The 17,862-nt window shown below is 34.7% G+C and overlaps 1 protein-coding gene across 1 annotated transcript; it reads right to left on the reverse strand.

The window, feature by feature from the left end:
- Positions 1-6,299: 6,299 nt before the first annotated feature.
- Positions 6,300-9,382, reverse strand: LOC18589572 (uncharacterized). The gene is made up of 7 exons (XM_018126862.2): positions 9,232-9,382; positions 8,752-8,928; positions 8,096-8,441; positions 7,887-8,013; positions 7,467-7,796; positions 7,241-7,313; positions 6,300-7,126 (listed from the first exon to the last, which is right to left on the reverse strand). Exons 1-5 carry the CDS (start codon positions 9,380-9,382, stop codon positions 7,755-7,757), a joined length of 843 nt encoding a protein of 280 aa, XP_017982351.2. The 3' UTR covers positions 6,300-7,126; positions 7,241-7,313; positions 7,467-7,754.
- Positions 9,383-17,862: the final 8,480 nt, after the last annotated feature.

Here is a 17,862-nt window from a genome sequence, read left to right on the forward strand (position 1 = left end):
TGTTACAAATGCTGAGAATGATAACTGGTTATGACACAGGAGATTAGGACATGTGAGCATGCATACTATGTCTAAATTAATAAAGAAAAATCTTGTTGCCAGACTGTCGGAATTGAAATTTGAAAATGATAGGATATGTGATGCTTGCCAACTAGGAAAACAAGTTAGAACATCCTTTAAGACTAAGAAAATAATGTCAACATCTAGACCTCTTGAATTGTTGCACATTGATCTTTTTGGTCCAATAAGCACAACTAGTTTAGGAGGTAAATCTTATGGCTTTGTAATAGTTGATGACTATTCTAGATATACTTGGGTATACTTCCTTGCTCATAAGAATGATGCTCTACAAGCATTCTTAAGTTATTATAAGAAAGTAGAAAATGAAAAAGGACTAGCTATAGTTAGCATAAAGAGTGATCCTGGAGGAGAATTTGAGAATGATGAGTTTGAAAAATTTTGCAATGAAAAGGGGTTGGATCATAATTTTTCTACACCTAGAACACCCAGCAAAATGGAGTTGTAGAGAGGAAAAACAGAACATTAAAAAAAATGGCTAGGACCATGTTATGTGAGAACAACCTACCTAAATATCTTTGGGCTGAGGCAGTAAATATAGCAGCTTATATTCTTAATAGAGTCTCAATAAGAACCTTGATTTCAAAGACTTCATACGAACTTTACAAAGGTAGGAAACCAAATATTTCTCACCTTAGGAGTTTTGGCTGTAAATGCTTTGTACTGAACAATGAAAAACAGCCCATAGGGAAGTTTGATGCAAAGAGTGATGAAGTAATATTTTTAGGATATGCGTTAAACTCAAAGGCTTATAGAGTTTTTAACAAAAGGACCCTAACCGTTGAAGAATCAGTCCATGTAGTTTTTGATGAGTCAAATGCTTTACAAAAAGACGTTCATGATGATGATGATGATATAGAAATCCTAGAAAAACAAATGGAGGAAATGAGCTTAAAGAACAATAAAAATAATGAAGAAAGCTCATCTAGAAGAGAAAATGAAACTCCATTTCTATAAAATCTGCAAAGAGCAGAAAATTAGCATGATAATCTACCAAGGAGTTGGAGATTTGTAAGAGATCACCCATAAGACCAAATAATAGGTGACATTTCACAAGGAGTTAGAATTAGGAAAACAACTAGAGAAACTTGTGAGTTTTCAGCTTTTATATCTCAAATTGAACCTAAAAACTTTGAAAAAGCTAAAAAGGAGGAAAGTTGGATAATTGTCGTGCAAGAAGAACTTGATTAATTCACTAGGAATCATGTATGGTCATTGGTACCTAGACCTTCAAATCATCCTATTGTTGGTACTAAATGGGTATTTAGAAATAAAGTAGATGAGTAAAGAAATGTAGTTAGAAACAAAGCTAGGCTGGTAGCAAAAGGATACAACCAAGAAGAAGGAATAGATTATGATGAAACCTTTACTCCCGTAGCTAGGATTGAAGCCATAAGGTTGTTGCTAGCTTTTGCATGCTTCATGAATTTTAAGTTGCACCAAATGGATGTAAAAAGTACATTCTTAAATAGATTAATTCAAGAGGAAGTTTTTGTAGAACAACCATTTGGTTTTGAAGATTTTGAAAAATCTGATCATGTTTTTAAGCTTCACAAAGCATTGTATGGATTGAAACAAGCTCCTAGAGCTTGGTATGAGAGGTTTTCAAAATTTCTAGTTGAAAAAGGATATGATAGAGGCAACATCGATACTACATTGTTCATTAAGAGATATATCTAAATGATTTAATTGTTATGCAAATATATGTGGATTATATTGCATTTGGTGCAACTAATGAAGCTTTATGCAAAAACTTTGCAAAGGAAATCCTGGGTGAATTTGAGATGAGCATGATGGGAGAGTTGAAGTACTTCCTTGGTCTTAAAATCAAACAAAGTGAGGAAGCAATCTTCATCAACCAAGAAAGATATACTTATGATATGCTCAAGAAATTCGATATGCTAAAGCTGAAATCAATTTCCACACCAATGAGTCCATCCACCAAACTCGATTTATATGAAAAAGGTAAGGATGTAGATCAAAAGCTCTATAGAGGTATGATCGACTCCCTTCTCTACTTACCAGCAAGTAGACCAAATATTCAGTTTTGTGTGTGCTTATGTGCTAGATTTCAGTCACAGCCTAAAGAATCACACCTAACAGCTGTTAAGAGAATTTTTAGATACCTCATAGACACTCAAGAACTAGGAATATGGTACTCTAGAAACTTAACTCTTAACTTAGTTGGATATTCAGATGCTGACTTTGCTGGCAGCAGAACTGATAGGAAAAACACTAGTGGAACATGCCAATTTTTAGGAAGGATGTTTGTATCTTGGTCCAGCAAGAAGCAAAACTTAGTAGCACTATCTACAGCAGAGGCTGAATATGTTTCATTAAGTAGTTGCTGTGCACAAATCCTTTGGATCAAGCAACAATTAAAAGACTATGGAATAATTATGGATAATGTACCGATATACTGTGATAAACAAGTGCAATCAATATATCAAAAAATCCTGTGCAACATTCTAAGACAAAGCACATTGAAATTAGAAACCATTTTATTAGAGACCATATAGTGAAAAATGACATTAAAATAGATTTTGTGAATACTCTACGTCAATTAGTAGACATTTTTACCAAACCACTAAGTGAAAATAGATTTTGTGAGATTAAAAGAAATTTAGGGATGGTTAATGTGAAGGAATTATAAGAAAATCTTTGGCTCTCATATTAAAAACAGAATGCATTCAGTCGACTAAAGAATTCTTAGTCAACTAAGAGTGGCCTAACATCCTTAAATAAAAAGACTCAGTGAGTTTAAAGAAATAAGACTAAATTGAGGTAAAATTTGATTTACCGAGTGTAAAGAGGAATAGAGCAGAGTTGCCAAAGGTAAATAATCAAAATTTTAGAGGGAGATTTGAAAATATGAAGAAATAAAAGTAGGGCAGTTCTTAAAGGAAGATGAGAAGTTTTTTGAGCAATAACTGCTGCCAACCTCTTCTTCCCTTTCCTCTGTAACCCGTTGCTCTAAAAACAAAAACCTAAATCTTCCTAGTTACCTCTAAAACCAACTCAGACCTTCAGAAATTTCTAGAACCAAAATGGCTAGAACATCTCAGGGTAAAGAAGTATCAGAGAAGAAGAAAGAAAAAAGGCCAATAGAGGAAGAAACTAGAAAAGAAAATCAGAAAAAGAAACAAAAAATCGTAGCTGCTTTAGTGAAGGAAATAGCCGAGAAACTAAGAGAAAAGAAACAGAAAACAGACAAAAAGAAAGATACAGAACCCTCACTCCAAAAAGGTATCAGTTCCTCTTCTTCTTCGATATTTAGAAATAAGCTGTATGAGTATAGTTCAAGAATATAGAAAACGCACCAATCTCCTGCGGAAAGTTTATTAATTGAAAGAGTTTTGAGGAAAATGTAAAAATCAAAACCAGTCTATCTGAGTACTTTGATGAGCTCAAACTTAAAGGTTACAACACCTTTAAGAATAGGTCATATAGTCCAAGTCTAGTTAAAGAATTTTACTCTGACATTGCTCTGAAAGAAAAGGAATTAATAGATTCTGATGACTATGTAGAAGATGGCTTGAATGTCTGTTTGAATGGAAAAGAATTTGTTATGACTGTTGGAGATTTAGGGAACCTGATGAAAATAGAGGATGAAATAGGTGAATTTGAACTTTTAGAAAAATATGATCTGTCCTCACTATGGGAGATCATCATTGGAAGGAAAGAAAAATACTCCTCTAAAAGTAATTCATGTATGATAATCAATCCACAGATTAGGATACTGCATTACTTTATAGCAGCACATATTCAAGGGAGGAGTGGAAGTCTTAGCTACATCAGCCTCCAGGATCTTTAGCTGATTGAGCATGCTTTTAATGGAGTGTCTCTAAATCTAGGGAGATTTATGATTGAGAAAATGAGAAGTACCTACAGACTTGATAAGGTCAATCTGCCATATGGGAATGTGATTACATCCCTTGTGCAGAAGAAAGGAATATGGGCTAAAAGGTATGATATGGACCTGGTGAAAACCAGAGACCAAGCCATTTCTTATGGCAGCTTAGGTTAAGATGGGGTATGTGCTTAATGGAGAGAAGTTTATTAAAACCTCCAAAACTGGCCCAAGAAAAGATCACAATCTACCTACTAAACTTGAAGAAGCTTTTTCCAGATTTTCGAATGAGATGATTTTTAATTTGCTTATGAGGATTGATGGTAAACTGACTGACCAAGGAGTGAAGCTACAAAAAATGGAAGATAAAATCACTGAGTTGGAAAACAAGCTGAAGAATAAGGAAAACATGGCATCTGAACCTGTGGCTGTAGACAATTCTGCCACATCCAGCACTACACCTGCACAGCAAGGTGCTAAAGGTTCAACAGAGCCAACAAAGAAGTTTGCCCCTCATATTGGAAGTTTTGGCACTCAAGCTGAAGGCTCTACCTACAAGTCTGCCAGTCCTCTTCTGCAAACTGAGGACTCCCCACAAGGAGTTGATCAGCCAGCCAAAACACCCTCCCTTGAACCTCAAAGCAAAAATGACTTAAAACAAGGGACTTAAGTAGTTGGTGCAGAAACTAAGAAACATCAAGCCTCTTCTCCAAATTCAGAGAAAGTTTCCATTATGGACATTTTTCACCAAATGGTCAGAGAGGAACAAGCTAAAAAAGACACTGTCAAAACAGCAACTCAGAAGGGTGGTGTAAATGTAAGAAAATGAAAGAAACCTGCTTCAACTCCCAAACTAAAGGCAAAAACCGGAAAACCAGAAGCCACCACAACACCACCAACTGAGGCAAAACAACCAACCAAAGGAAAGAAGACTATGGCAACAAAGACAACTTTTCTCAAAAAGAAGAAAGTCTTTCAAATTGACAAAGAAGCCCAAACTAGTTTCAGCCTCTTCTCCTCACAATTCAGCTCATGTTTTAGACAAATCTTGTCTAAAATCCTCTCCTAGAAAGTCATCTCCTCTCTGAGAACCCTCTCCTTTTCCTCTCAACCCTTTCTATGATACTGAATCCTCACCCTCCGACACATCAGATGAATAGAAACCCCTCTCTTTAATGCTGACAAAAAGGAAGAGTAGAATAGAATGGGTGCAGGAACCAGGAACCAGAACAATAAAATTTAAAAAAAAATGTTAGGGCAGAGGAACTAGGAAGGAACCTAGGTAAGGAAAGAAGATAGAATCAAAGATGAATGAACTTTGAAAAATAAGAGATAGGAAACAAAAATAGTCCAGGGGCAGTTTCGAAATACTTATTGGTTAATTGTTATTTATGCCATGGTGGCACTTGAACACTTTGTTTTAATCTTGTTATCTATATGGTTGTTTAACAAATGGATGCTGATATGATTATGATGCTTGACTGATGGAAATTGAAATCTGCTATCCTTGGTATTTTTACTACTGTTGACAAAATCTGCTACTGCATTGATATTGAATTATATGCTGATAATTGATTTTTTTTATGGTATTGTCAATAATTTTTGGTTAAAAATAGATATAGATGGTGTATATAGCATATCAATTGAAAAATGAATAATGTATACAAAATCTGGAATCAATAAGCTGATTGACAACTATTGGAATAGTGATTAAAATCTGTCAACATTTAAAGCTGAAAGATTAATGATGATCTGCTAATACTTACATGCTGCTAAACATATATATATATACTCTAAATATACAATATCATTTTCTATATGATGAGACTAAAACTGACTGAAATAAAATAAGCAAAATATGCACACACTAAGGAGGGGCTTATACTTAGGGGGAGCAATCCTCAATTCTTGTAGTCAATGAGTGTTTTGTCATCATCAAAAAGAGGGAGATTGTTGGGTCCATTAGTTTTTGATGATAATAAAATATTCCCATTTATTTGTGTCTAATACCTTTATTTGAGTGTGTAGGAAATTAATATATAAAATTAATCTCTTAACTCTTCAAAGAGTATTTTTGAAAGAAAAGAGGGATAAAATCTACAAGATGTAACTGAATAACAAGGAGGAAGCTTGTTGGTGAAACAAGGAAGAACATTGGTTGACTAAATTTCAAATTGGAGAAATAGCGAGCTGAAGAGTTTGAGAAACAGAACCAACTTAGTCAACCAAGTCAATCGACTAAGTGCCCTCTGCCAAAATCTGCAAACCAGAAACAGAATCAACTTAGTCAACCAAGTTAGTCGACTAAGAGCTCTCTGTCTGCAATTTGAGCCAAAGCACTACAAGATAGATTAACGGCTAGAACTCATCCTTAACTATTTTCAACAACCATAAACTGTCAAACTGCCATCAGAGTTGCATCTCCAAGTATAAAAGGGTCTTCCAACAATGAGAAACAAGTTTTTAGAAGCCTTGAATGAGATTTGAACTGTAGAAAGTTGAAAAACAAGAAAAGCTTCACTGCACTTGTCTGCACTTAAACGCCTACTCTTTGCCATTGTATTTAGCACTTAATCTTGTACCATTCAGATCAACTTGTGATCATAGGTACTTTCTTTAACCTCTCCTCTTGTATACTTAGAGTGAAGGAGTCACTCTAAAGGGTTGTTCAAGCTTGGGAAAGCTTGAATGTTATAGGTTGTGGTTGAGCCTTGGAAAACCACTTTGGGTTTTAGTTGAGCCCGTGAAAAACTAGTGTCAAGGTTTTGGTTGAGCCTGCGAAAAGCCATTATAAAAGCTTGGTGAAAGCTTGTGAATTTCACCAGATTGTTAGTGAATTCTTGGGAAAATCCTTGGTTGGATAATCAAGGTAGTTGATGTAGGTCTTGGATCGAACCACTCTAAATTATTATGCATCTTATACTTTGTTTTAAATTTCTTGAGTTCTGAAAATTAGTTCCACACCTTGTCAAGAGCCAAATTGTGCTATTCACCCCCCCTCTTGCACATATTTACGGGACCAACACTTTGTGTTCCACTAAGTAGAGCTGTAACAGGCACCCGAGTACCAAACCCATATACTTGAGTGCGTGTGGTCTCCATCCCTCCAATTGCTTCCGACCAAGCATGCGGATCGAACTCTAGCTGAGAAGATGAATCTTCACCATACTTCTGCGATAGTACAAAAGTATACATTTCCTACATAAAAAATTGAATAAGATTAGTATTCAATTATATCGTCAATTTTTAAGTAAAAATTAATCCATTTTATAGATACACTCGTAGATTTAAACTTGTTATCTATAAAATCACCTTGACCCCCCATACGTTTATGCGTCCGATTGAACACTTCCAAGAAGCTAACATCTCTTTTCATCTTAATTGCCTACATTTATTCAGAACTATATATACTTAATCATAATCCATATATATAAATAACATGTAAAGAAAAATCAAAGTCAAACTACTAAACATACAATTTAAATTTAATAAACAAAGAAAACCATACATATATATGCGAAGTAAGATTAATTCATACCATCCTTTTTACACGAACAACAAATGGAACTGAACTGCCAGTGTGCTTTGGAATGGTTCCTTCTTTAGGTGTTAAACAATTTTGTCTTACTTTTCTCGATTTGTTTTGCCATTCTTTTATACCCCATACCATATCGATAAGGGCATCCCAAATTTCATTTGTGATCTATTCCCTTGACATGCCTTTGCAATCTGTAATATTATTTATTTTAGCTTCTATCATTGCTTTATTCCTCTCTTCTGAAGGCATGTCTCTTAACCAATCAGAACAAATTTTATCCCATATTCGTCAAACCAAAACATCTTGATTTGGAGGCCAAACACATTTTTCCTACATCAAAATAATGTAGTAACTAAAAAAATTGATACAAATTAATTGAGAATAAAAGGTTATAATTTAATTGAATAACAAACATAGTACCTGAAATTTTTTAAACATTAATTCCTTTACATCATTAGGAACTTTCCTCCATGTCGGCCATGGACCGTTGAAGTGATTTTTTATGATCCTTGTTATTGTAGTGGTGATCCTTCGCTCGAAAAAAGTACTGGTATAAGATAAAAGAAAATTATTGCATACTAAAATATATAACAAATATAACTATCTCATTATAATACAAGATCACTTACCTCTCTCCAACAGGAGTTATAAGTAATCTTTCTGATGGATCTATAGAAGTCTGTAATCCTACATCAAGCCCCCTACCCCTTAACCTTGAGGATGAACCATCTACACTTGCACCTAAATCAATAGATGTGGATCTAGACGAATCGTGAGTAAATGTCTCATTATCTTCTTGTTCTGCAGATGTAGCCAATAAAGAGGGTGGCTCAGAGGGCATATCATTGACCTGCTGCATCTGTGCTCGAGTGGATAGATCAACAAACACACTAGCATTTGATGGCAATGACATAATTGCAGAGGCATTTGTTGCTCTAGGTCTGGGTTTAGAATGCTTCCTTTTAACCATTGTTCCTACAAAAATATATTTTCGGTTAAAATTCAGACATAAAATTTAAACAAATTAAAACAAATTATAAAAGCATCAAATTACAATTTATCATTTTTGTAATTCCTAATGATGTGAACAATAAAAGATGCCATCATAAAGTGTTCACTTCAACAATTGAAAATATAAACTATAATAATTGTATAACATGTTAAGATCTTCAAAATAAATAACTAAGTTAAGCAACAGTCTAACAAAAGATACAAAACCGATATCATATATGTCTACCATCATCATTCACTTTCAGAATAAGTAACGATTAGGAGTCATTATTACCACTATCATCACAACAAGTTTCTTCATCTTCGTCTTCAACTTCTTCTTTTTCTTTTTCTTCTTCTTCTTCTTCTTCATCTCCTTCCATGTCATCTTTTTCATCTTCATCTCCTTGTATATCACCTTCTTCATCCTCATTCAAAAGATTAACGACTTTATAAACACCACTTACTAAAACTGTAGAGTTTTCAAGTTCTTCCGAAATAGTAACATTAATTGGAATAAAGACAATATCTTTTTGGTACACTTCTTCATTCAAATCAAATTCATTTTCTCTATCTCCACTACTAGAAAGGTGGAATCTACTTCTAACTTTTGTTTTAAATACTGCCCACTAATCACGTCGTTCTCTTTTGATAGACGGATAACTACTATAATAAACTTGCTAAGCTTGTGCAGCTAAAACAAATAATTCATTAGTGGCAAGTATTGAGTTGTGTTTAATTTCAACAAGACCATAAAAAGGGTCTACCTTAATACCTTTTTCAATGTCAAACCAATGACACTTAAATAGCACAACTTTGTTTCCGATACCAAAATACTCTAACTCGATTATATCCACTAAAATACCATAAAAGTCACGCTCATAATCATTGTAGAAACTCCCTTTTATGCATACCCCACTATTCATTGTCTTTCGATTTTGCCTATAGTCTAGGGTGTGAAACTTAAAACCATTCACAAAGTATCCTTTGTAACACCTTATCATACGTCCTGGACCATGAGAGATTTCAAGTATACGTGGGTCAATTTCATCCCTACGTTTTGTTGGTCCCTATAATAAGTGCTAGAGGGGGGTGAATAGCACAATTTGGCTCTTAATAATATTGGAAACTACTTTCCAGAACTTAAGAAAATAAAAACAGAGTACCAGATGCACAACAATTTAGAGTGGTTCGGTCCAAGACCTACATCCACTACCTTGATTGTCCAACCAAGGATTTTTCCCATAAATTCACTAAGAACCTGTGAAATTCACAAGCTTTCACCAAGCTTTTATAATGGCTTTTAGCAAGCTCAGCCAAAACCTTTTACACTAGTTTTTCACACGCTAAACTAAAACCCAAAGTGATTTTCCAAGGCTCAACCACAACCTACAACAATCAAGCTATCCCAAGCTTGAACAACCCCTTAGAGTGACTTTCTCACTCTAAGAATACAAGAAAAGTAGTAAAAGAAAGTACATATGATCACTGGTTGATCTGATTGGTACAAGATTATGTGCAAAATACAAATGCAAAGAGTGTGCATTTGAGTGCAAACAAGTGCAGTGAAGATTTTTTGGTTTTTCAACTTTCTATAGCTCAAATCTCATTCAAGGCTGCTCAAACTTGTTTCTATTTATTGGAAGACCCTTTTATACTTGGAGATGCAACTTTAATGGCAGTTTGGTAGTTTTATGCCCGTTGGAAACAGTTGAGGATGAGTTCTAGGCGTTAATCTGTCTTGTAGTACTCTGGTTCAATTTGCAAACAAAGAGCTCTTAGTCGACTGACTTGGTCGACTAAGTTGGTTCTGTTTCTCAAACTCTTCAACCCACAATTCCTCCAATTTGAAACTTGTCAACCAATATTCTTCCTTATTTCACCAATAGGCTTCCTCTTTGTTAGATAGTTACATCTTGTTATTTTTATTTTTCTTTTTCTTTTGATATACTCTTTGAGGAGTTAAATGATTAATTTCATATATTAATTTTCCTGCACACTCAAGTAAAGATATTAAACACAAATAAATGAGAATATTTTATTATCATAAAAAACTAATGGAGCCAACAATCTCCCCCTTTTGATGATGAAAAAACATTCCTTGATTAACAGCATAGTGTCTTTTTACTCTTTTTTATTTTCCGCAGAAAATGAGACTTGCTCCCCCTAAGTGTATGCTCCCCCTTAGTGTGTGCGTATTTTGCTTACTTTATTCTAGCAGATTTTATTCTTGTCATATAGAGAGAATGACATTATACACTTAGACTATATATGTGTATACACATGTGCAAAAATCTAGAATGATTTACAGCAATGAATGTTGACAAATTCTTTATAAAGAATTCAGTAGAGTTCTGTCAACAACATACAGGCATCAGATTTTATCTATTCCCTTCATGATTCAATTGACCTTCTATACACAACATCTATATCTATTTATAAACAGAAGTTATTCTCAATGCCATATTGAAAATCATTTATCAGCTTGTAAATCAATATCAGCATAACATCAACAGATTTTGTTCATGACAGTAAAAATACCAAGATAACAAATAACAGTAGACTCTAATTTGTAGCAGTTAAACAACATAGACATTACAGCATTCACTTTTCATACACAACCATATAATCAACAGAATTAAACTTAAGTGTTCCTGTGCCACCATGGCACAAATAACAGTTAATAAAAAGTATTTCGAAATTGCCCCTGGATAATTTTACTTTTTGTCTCCTATATTTCTAAGTTCCTGCTCCTGATTCTGCTTTCTTTTCTTTCCTAGGTTCTTGGTTCCTCCACCCTAACATTTTTTTTAAATTTATTCTCTGGTTCCTGCACCCATTCTACTCCCCCTTTTTGTCAGCATCAAAGGAAAGGGCTTTTATTCATGTGATGTGTCAGAGGGTGAGGATTCAGTGTCATAGAAACGGTTTAAAGGAAAATGAGAGGGCTCTCAGAGAGGTGAGGACTCTGGTGAAGACTTGTCTGAGATAAGAATTGGACTCTAAGGAGAAGAGGCTAAAACTGGTCTGGATTTCTCTGCCAACCTGGAAGAGTTTCTTCTCTTGAGAAAAGCTGTCTTGGTGGTCATAGTCTTCTTTCCCTTGGTTGGTAGTTTTGCCTCAATTGTGCTCGTTACTTGATTTTTAACATATTTGATAACATAGTATCACTCATTTGCCACCTTACAGTGGCATGAGTAATCAAATATACATATTTGATTTTTAACATGAATCTTAGTGGTCTTCGTTACTTATACATGTACACAAGCATAAGACTCTTTACAGTCAGCGGAGTGATCGTGGGTGATGGTACAACTACTGAGATATCATAGTACCTACCAAGAAGGCGAGCATATGTGTGCAACTCAATCTATGTCCCAATTGCCTTCGAATCTGAAAACATGAAGTTTAAAAATGTGAGTATAAAACTCAGTGAGTGAACATAAGAAGGGAACAAGCAATCGATTGGAATAATTTGGAAATCATGATGCACTTGTTTCAAAAACAATGCACTTGATTTAATTTCTTACTAAAAATCCCTCATTTTAAACCTTGATTAATACCCTCATAGTCTTTCACAAACCCATGATCAATCCATGAAGTTAAATGGGTGAAAAGTAGGTCAAAATCAAGCAAGATAGCAAGCATGGCAGCAAGTTTCTCGTTGCAGCGAAGTTCATTCTCTCTGCAGTGAAATTCGGGTGACCAAAATAGAAAGTTTCTCGTTGCAGGGAGAAAACTAAGAGGTAAGGCTACAACTTTGATGTTTACCACTTTTCCCAATTCGAATGGAAAAGTGGTCAAAATCTTTATCAAAGTAAAGGTACTGCATCAGACCCGAGAGTTTCTCGCTACAACGAGATTTATTTTCGCTGCAGCGAGAAACAGGGCTGGTTTATGCCCCCACCACCTGAGACTTTCTCGCTGCAGTGAGAATGCATTCTCGCTGCAGTGAGATTCAGGGCAAATGATAAATAAGGGGTTTTCACATGCCACAAAATCCATCCCTACCATATTGCACCTCAAAGTGAACACATTGACAATAATCAAGTTATCAACATTCAAAACAATCACATATTATAATCATAAACTTGCTATCACATATACATATATAAACATATATCAACGAGTACACCACCCCAAACTAATTCATTACTCACCTTGGTGGTTTTTTGTAGTTGAATTGCTTTTTCAAAAGCTTCCAAGCTACTATGGCAAGTTTCTCTTTCTCTCTCTAAAACTTTCAACTAGTGAGAGAAAGTACTGAATAAAGACTTTTGGGGGTTTTAAGATGGGAGAATGCAAGAGCATAAAAAGTTCTATGAAAAAGTGCTCAAAAGCATGAAAATTGAAGCTAGAGAGAGAAAGTTATGGAAGCTTTAAAGTAGGCTTCCATGGAGGATGAAGAAACATGAAATGGGAGGAAGAAGAAGAATAAGAAGCTGCTGAAAGCTGCCGGAGCTCAGATATTTAAGCTTCAAGTTAATCCAAATTTCCACAGAAATTACCAAAATACCCTTAACGTGGTGGCTTTGTCTTCCTCCCATCCTTTGTGCAACCTTTTTGCGCTTTTAACACTGAAACAAAGTCCATAATAGTCTAAAGGTACTCAAGTTCACGAAACTTAAAAATTTAGACCTGAGATACAAAATGACCATTTTACCCCTAACGTGGAAATTATCATTATTTTTATCTTCCTCATTTATTTACCATCATAAACATCATCCATTCATTCCTTAGTTCTATTTAGACCTTAATAGCATAAAAAAAACCCACTCGTAGGAGCTTACCAAGAGAAATTATGAAATTACCCTCGGTCTGCATTATTGCGTCTACTTCTAGTTATGTGCCTATGGAGATCGAGATTTCACAAGTTCACTTCTGAATTACCCTTTTAACTCAGTAATCAACCTTAATTGGCATCCGTAAACTCTATTAGCCAACGTATTAAAATACGGGGTACTACAGCCTCTTTGCCTATATTCCCTTTTTCTGTACAAGGGATGTAATGACATTCCCATAAGGCAGATTAACCTTGTCAAGTCTACAAGCACTTCTCATTTTTTCAATCATATATCTTCCCAGATTTAGCGATACCTCGTTGAAGGCATGCTCCATCAGCCAAAGGTCATGGAGGCTAATGAAGCTAAGACTTTCATTTCTACCCTGAATATTTGCTGCTATAAAATAGTGTAAAATTCTAATCTGAGGGGTAAAAATCATACCCAAATTACTTTTTAAGGAGTATTTTTCTTTTTTCCCAATGATGATCTCCCAATATGAGGATGGATCATATTTTTCAGAGAGCTCATACTCACCTTCTTCACATTCTGTTTTCAGCAGGTTTCCTAAATCTTCAACAGTCACAACAAATTCTTTTCCATTCAAATAAATATTTAAACCATCATAGACATAATCATCAAAATCAACTAATTCCTTTCCTTTCAAAGCCAGAATAGAACTCTTTAACCAGACTTGAACTATAAGACCTATTTTTAAAGGTGCTGTAACCTTTTAGTTCAGTTCATCAAAGTACTCAGATAAACTAGTTTGGATTTCTGGTGCTATAACCTTTTAGTTTCAATTCATCAAAGTACTCAGATAAACTAGTCTGGATTTCTACATTTTCATCAAAACTCTTCTAATCAATAATTTGCCACAGGAGATTGGTATATTCTCGATATTTTTTAACCTATATTCATGTAACTTATTCCTGAACTTCGAAGAATAAGAACTAGTACCTTTGTGGAGTGAGGATTCTGTATCTTTCTTCTTGTCGGTTTTCTACTTTTTTTCTCTTAGTTTCTCATATATTTCTTTCATTGATCCAGGCATGATTTTCAGTTTCTTCTTCAAACTTTCCGTTCCTGTTCCTTCTTCCATTGGCCTTTCCCTTTTCTTCTTTTTTGATATCTCTTTACTCTGAGATGTTCTTGCCATTTTGATTCCAAAAATTTTTAATGGTTAGGGTTTGAGTCAGTTTCAGAGGCAAATAGAAAGATTTGGGTTTTTGTTTTTAGAGCAATGGGTTTTAGGGGAGACAATAGAAGAAGTTGTCAGCAGTTATTTCTTAGAAAAACTGCTCACCTTCCCTTAAGTGCTGCCTTACTTTCATTCGTTATATTTTCAAAATTCCCTCTAAAGTTTTGGTTATTTACCTTTGGCAATATTTCTTCTTTCTCTTTGCACCCGGTAAACTAAATTTTTACCTCATTTAACTTCTTTTTCTCTAAACTGACTGAGTTTTATTATTTAATGCTGTCAGACCACTCTTAGTTCACTAAGATTTCCTTAGTCGACTGAATGCACTCTGTTTTCTATGTGAGAGTCAAAGGTTTTCTTATAATTCCTTTATACTAATCATCCCTAAATTTATTCTAATCCCACAGAATCTATCTTCATTCAGAGGTTTGGTAAAAATGTCTGCTAATTGATGTAAAGTGTTCACAAATTCTATCTTAATATCATTTTTCACTACATGGTCTCTAATGAAATGGTATCTTATTTCAATGTGCTTTGTCCTAGAGTGCTGCACAGGGTTTTTTGATATATTGATTGCACTTGTGTTATCACGGTATATTGGTACGTTATGCATAGTTATTCCACAGTCTTTTAATTGTTGCTTGATCTAAAGAATTTGTGCACAGCAGCTACCTAGTGATACATACTCTGCTTTGGCTGTTAACAAAGCTACTGAGTTTTGCTTCTTGCTGGACCAAGACACAAGCATGCTTCCTAAAAATTGGCATGTTCCACTAGTGTTTTTCCTATCAATTCTGCTGCTAGCAAAGTCAGCATCTGAATGTCCAACTAAGCTAAGAGTTGAGTCTCTAGAGTACCATATTCCTAGTCCTTGAGTGTTTATGAGGTATCTAAAAATTCTCTTAATAGCTGTTAGGTGTGTTTCTTTAGGCTGTGACTGAAATCTAGCACAGAAGCACACACTAAACTGAATATCTGGTCTACTTGCTGTTAAGTAGAGAAGAGAGCCGATCATACCTCTATAGAGCTTTTGATCTACATCCTTACCTTTTTCATCTAAGTCGAGTTTGATGGATGGACTCATTGGAGTGGAAATTGATTTCAGCTTCAGCATATCGAATTTCTTGAGCATATCTTGAGTGTATCTTTCTTGGTTGATGAAGATTCCTTCCTCACTTTGTTTAATTTGAAGACCAAGGAAGTACCTCAACTCTCCCATCATGCTCATCTCAAATTCACCCTGCATTTCCTTAGCAAAGTTCTTGCATAAAGCCTCATTAGTTGCACCAAATACAATGTCATCCACATATATTTGCACAACAATTAAATCATTTAGATATCTCTTAATGAACAATGTAGTATCGATGCTGCTATCATACCCTTTTTCAACTAGAAATTTTGAAAGCCTCTCACACCAAGCTCTAGGAGCTCGTTTCAATCCATACAAGGCTTTATAAAGTTTGAAAACATGATCAGATTTTTCAAAGTCTTCAAAACCAGGTGGTTGTTCTGCATATACTTCCTCTTGAATTAATCCATTTAAGAATGCACTTTTTACATCCATTTGGAACAGTTTAAAATTCATGAAACATGCAAAAGCCAGCAACAGCCTTATGGCTTCAATCCTAGCAATGGGAGCAAAGGTTTCATCATAATCTATTCTTTCCTCTTGGTTGTATCCTTTTGCAACCAGCCTAGCTTTATTTCTAACTATATTTCCTTGCTCATCTACCTTATTTCTAAATACCCATTTTGTACCAGCAATAGGGTGATTTGAAGGTCTAGGTACCAATGACCACACAGGATTCCTTGTGAATTGATCAAGTTCTTCATGCATGGCCATTATCCAACTTTCCTCTTTTTCAGCTTCTTCAAAGTTTTTAGGTTCAATTTGAGATATAAAAGCTGAAAACTCACAAGTTTCTTTAGTTGCTTTCCTAGTTTTAACTCCTTGTGAAATGTCACCTATTATTTGGTTTTGTGGGTGATCTCTTACAAATCTCCAACTCCTTGGTAGATCATCATGCTGATTTTCTACTCTTTGCAGATTTTCTAGAGGTGGAGTTTCATTTTCTCTTCTAAGTGAGCTTTCTTCATTATTTTTTTTATTTTCTAAGCTTATTCCTCCATCTGTTTTTCTAGGACTTTTACATCATCATCATCATGAACTTCTTTTTGTCAAGCATTTGACTCATCAAAAACTACATGGATTGATTCTTCAACGGTTAAGGTCGTTTTGTTAAAAACTTTATAGGCCTTTGAGTTTAATGCACATCCTAAAAATATAGCTTCATCACTCTTGGCATCAAACTTCCCTAAGGGCTATTTTCCATTGTTCAATACAAAGCACTTGCAACCAAAACTCCTAAGGTGAGAAATATTTGGTTTCCTACCTTTGTAAAGTTCATATGGAATCTTTGAAATCAAGGCTCTTATTGAGACTCTATTAAGAATATAAGTTGTTGTATTTACTGCCTAAGCCTAAAGATATTTAGATAGGTTGTTCTCACAAAGCATGGTCCTAGCCATTTCTTTTAAGGTTCAGTTTTTCCTCTTTACAACTTCATTTTGCTAGGGTGTTCTAGGTGCAGAGAAATTGTGATCCAACCCCTTTTCATTGCAAAATTTTTCAAACTCATCATTTTCAAATTCTCCTCCATGATCACTGCTTATGCTAACTATGGCTAGTCCTTTTTCATTTTCTACTCTCTTACAATGACTTAAGAAGGCTGATAAAGTATCATTTTATGAGCAAGAAAATAAACCCAAGTATATCTTGAATAGTCATCAACTATTACAAGGCCATAAGATTTTCCTCCTATACTAGTTGTGCTTATTGGACCAAATAAATCAATATGAAGCAATTCAAGAGGTCTAGATGTTGACACAACCTTTTTAGACTTAAAGGATGTTCTAACTTGTTTTCCTAGTCGGCAAGCATCACATATTCTATAATTTTCAAATTTTAACTCTGGCAGTCCAACAATAAGATTTTTCTTAATTAATTTTAACATGGTATGCAAGCTAACATGTCCTAATCTCCTATGCTATAGCCAACTATCATTTTTCAGCATTTGCAACAAGACATACTTCACTATTTACTTCAAGATCTTCAAGAAAAACTACATACATATTTTTCAATCTTTTTCCTATAAATGAGATTTCATTTGTACTCATATCTATTACTTCACACTTAGTTGAATCAAAACATACTTTAAAACCTTTATCACATAATTGACTAATACTTAGTAAATTATGCTTTAAGCCTTTAACCAACAACACATGACTAATTTGAGTTTGGAAATTCTTACCAACTGTACCTATACCATGGATTCTTCCTTTTGAATCATCTCTAAAGGATATGGTTCCTCCCTTTCTCTTATCCAGCTGAGCAAACAGCATTTCATGTCCTATCATGTGCCGT

Source organism: Theobroma cacao, chromosome 9 (genome assembly GCF_053813885.1).
Source record: "Theobroma cacao isolate CCN51 chromosome 9, ASM5381388v1, whole genome shotgun sequence".
Taxonomy (NCBI): Eukaryota; Viridiplantae; Streptophyta; class Magnoliopsida; order Malvales; family Malvaceae; genus Theobroma; species Theobroma cacao.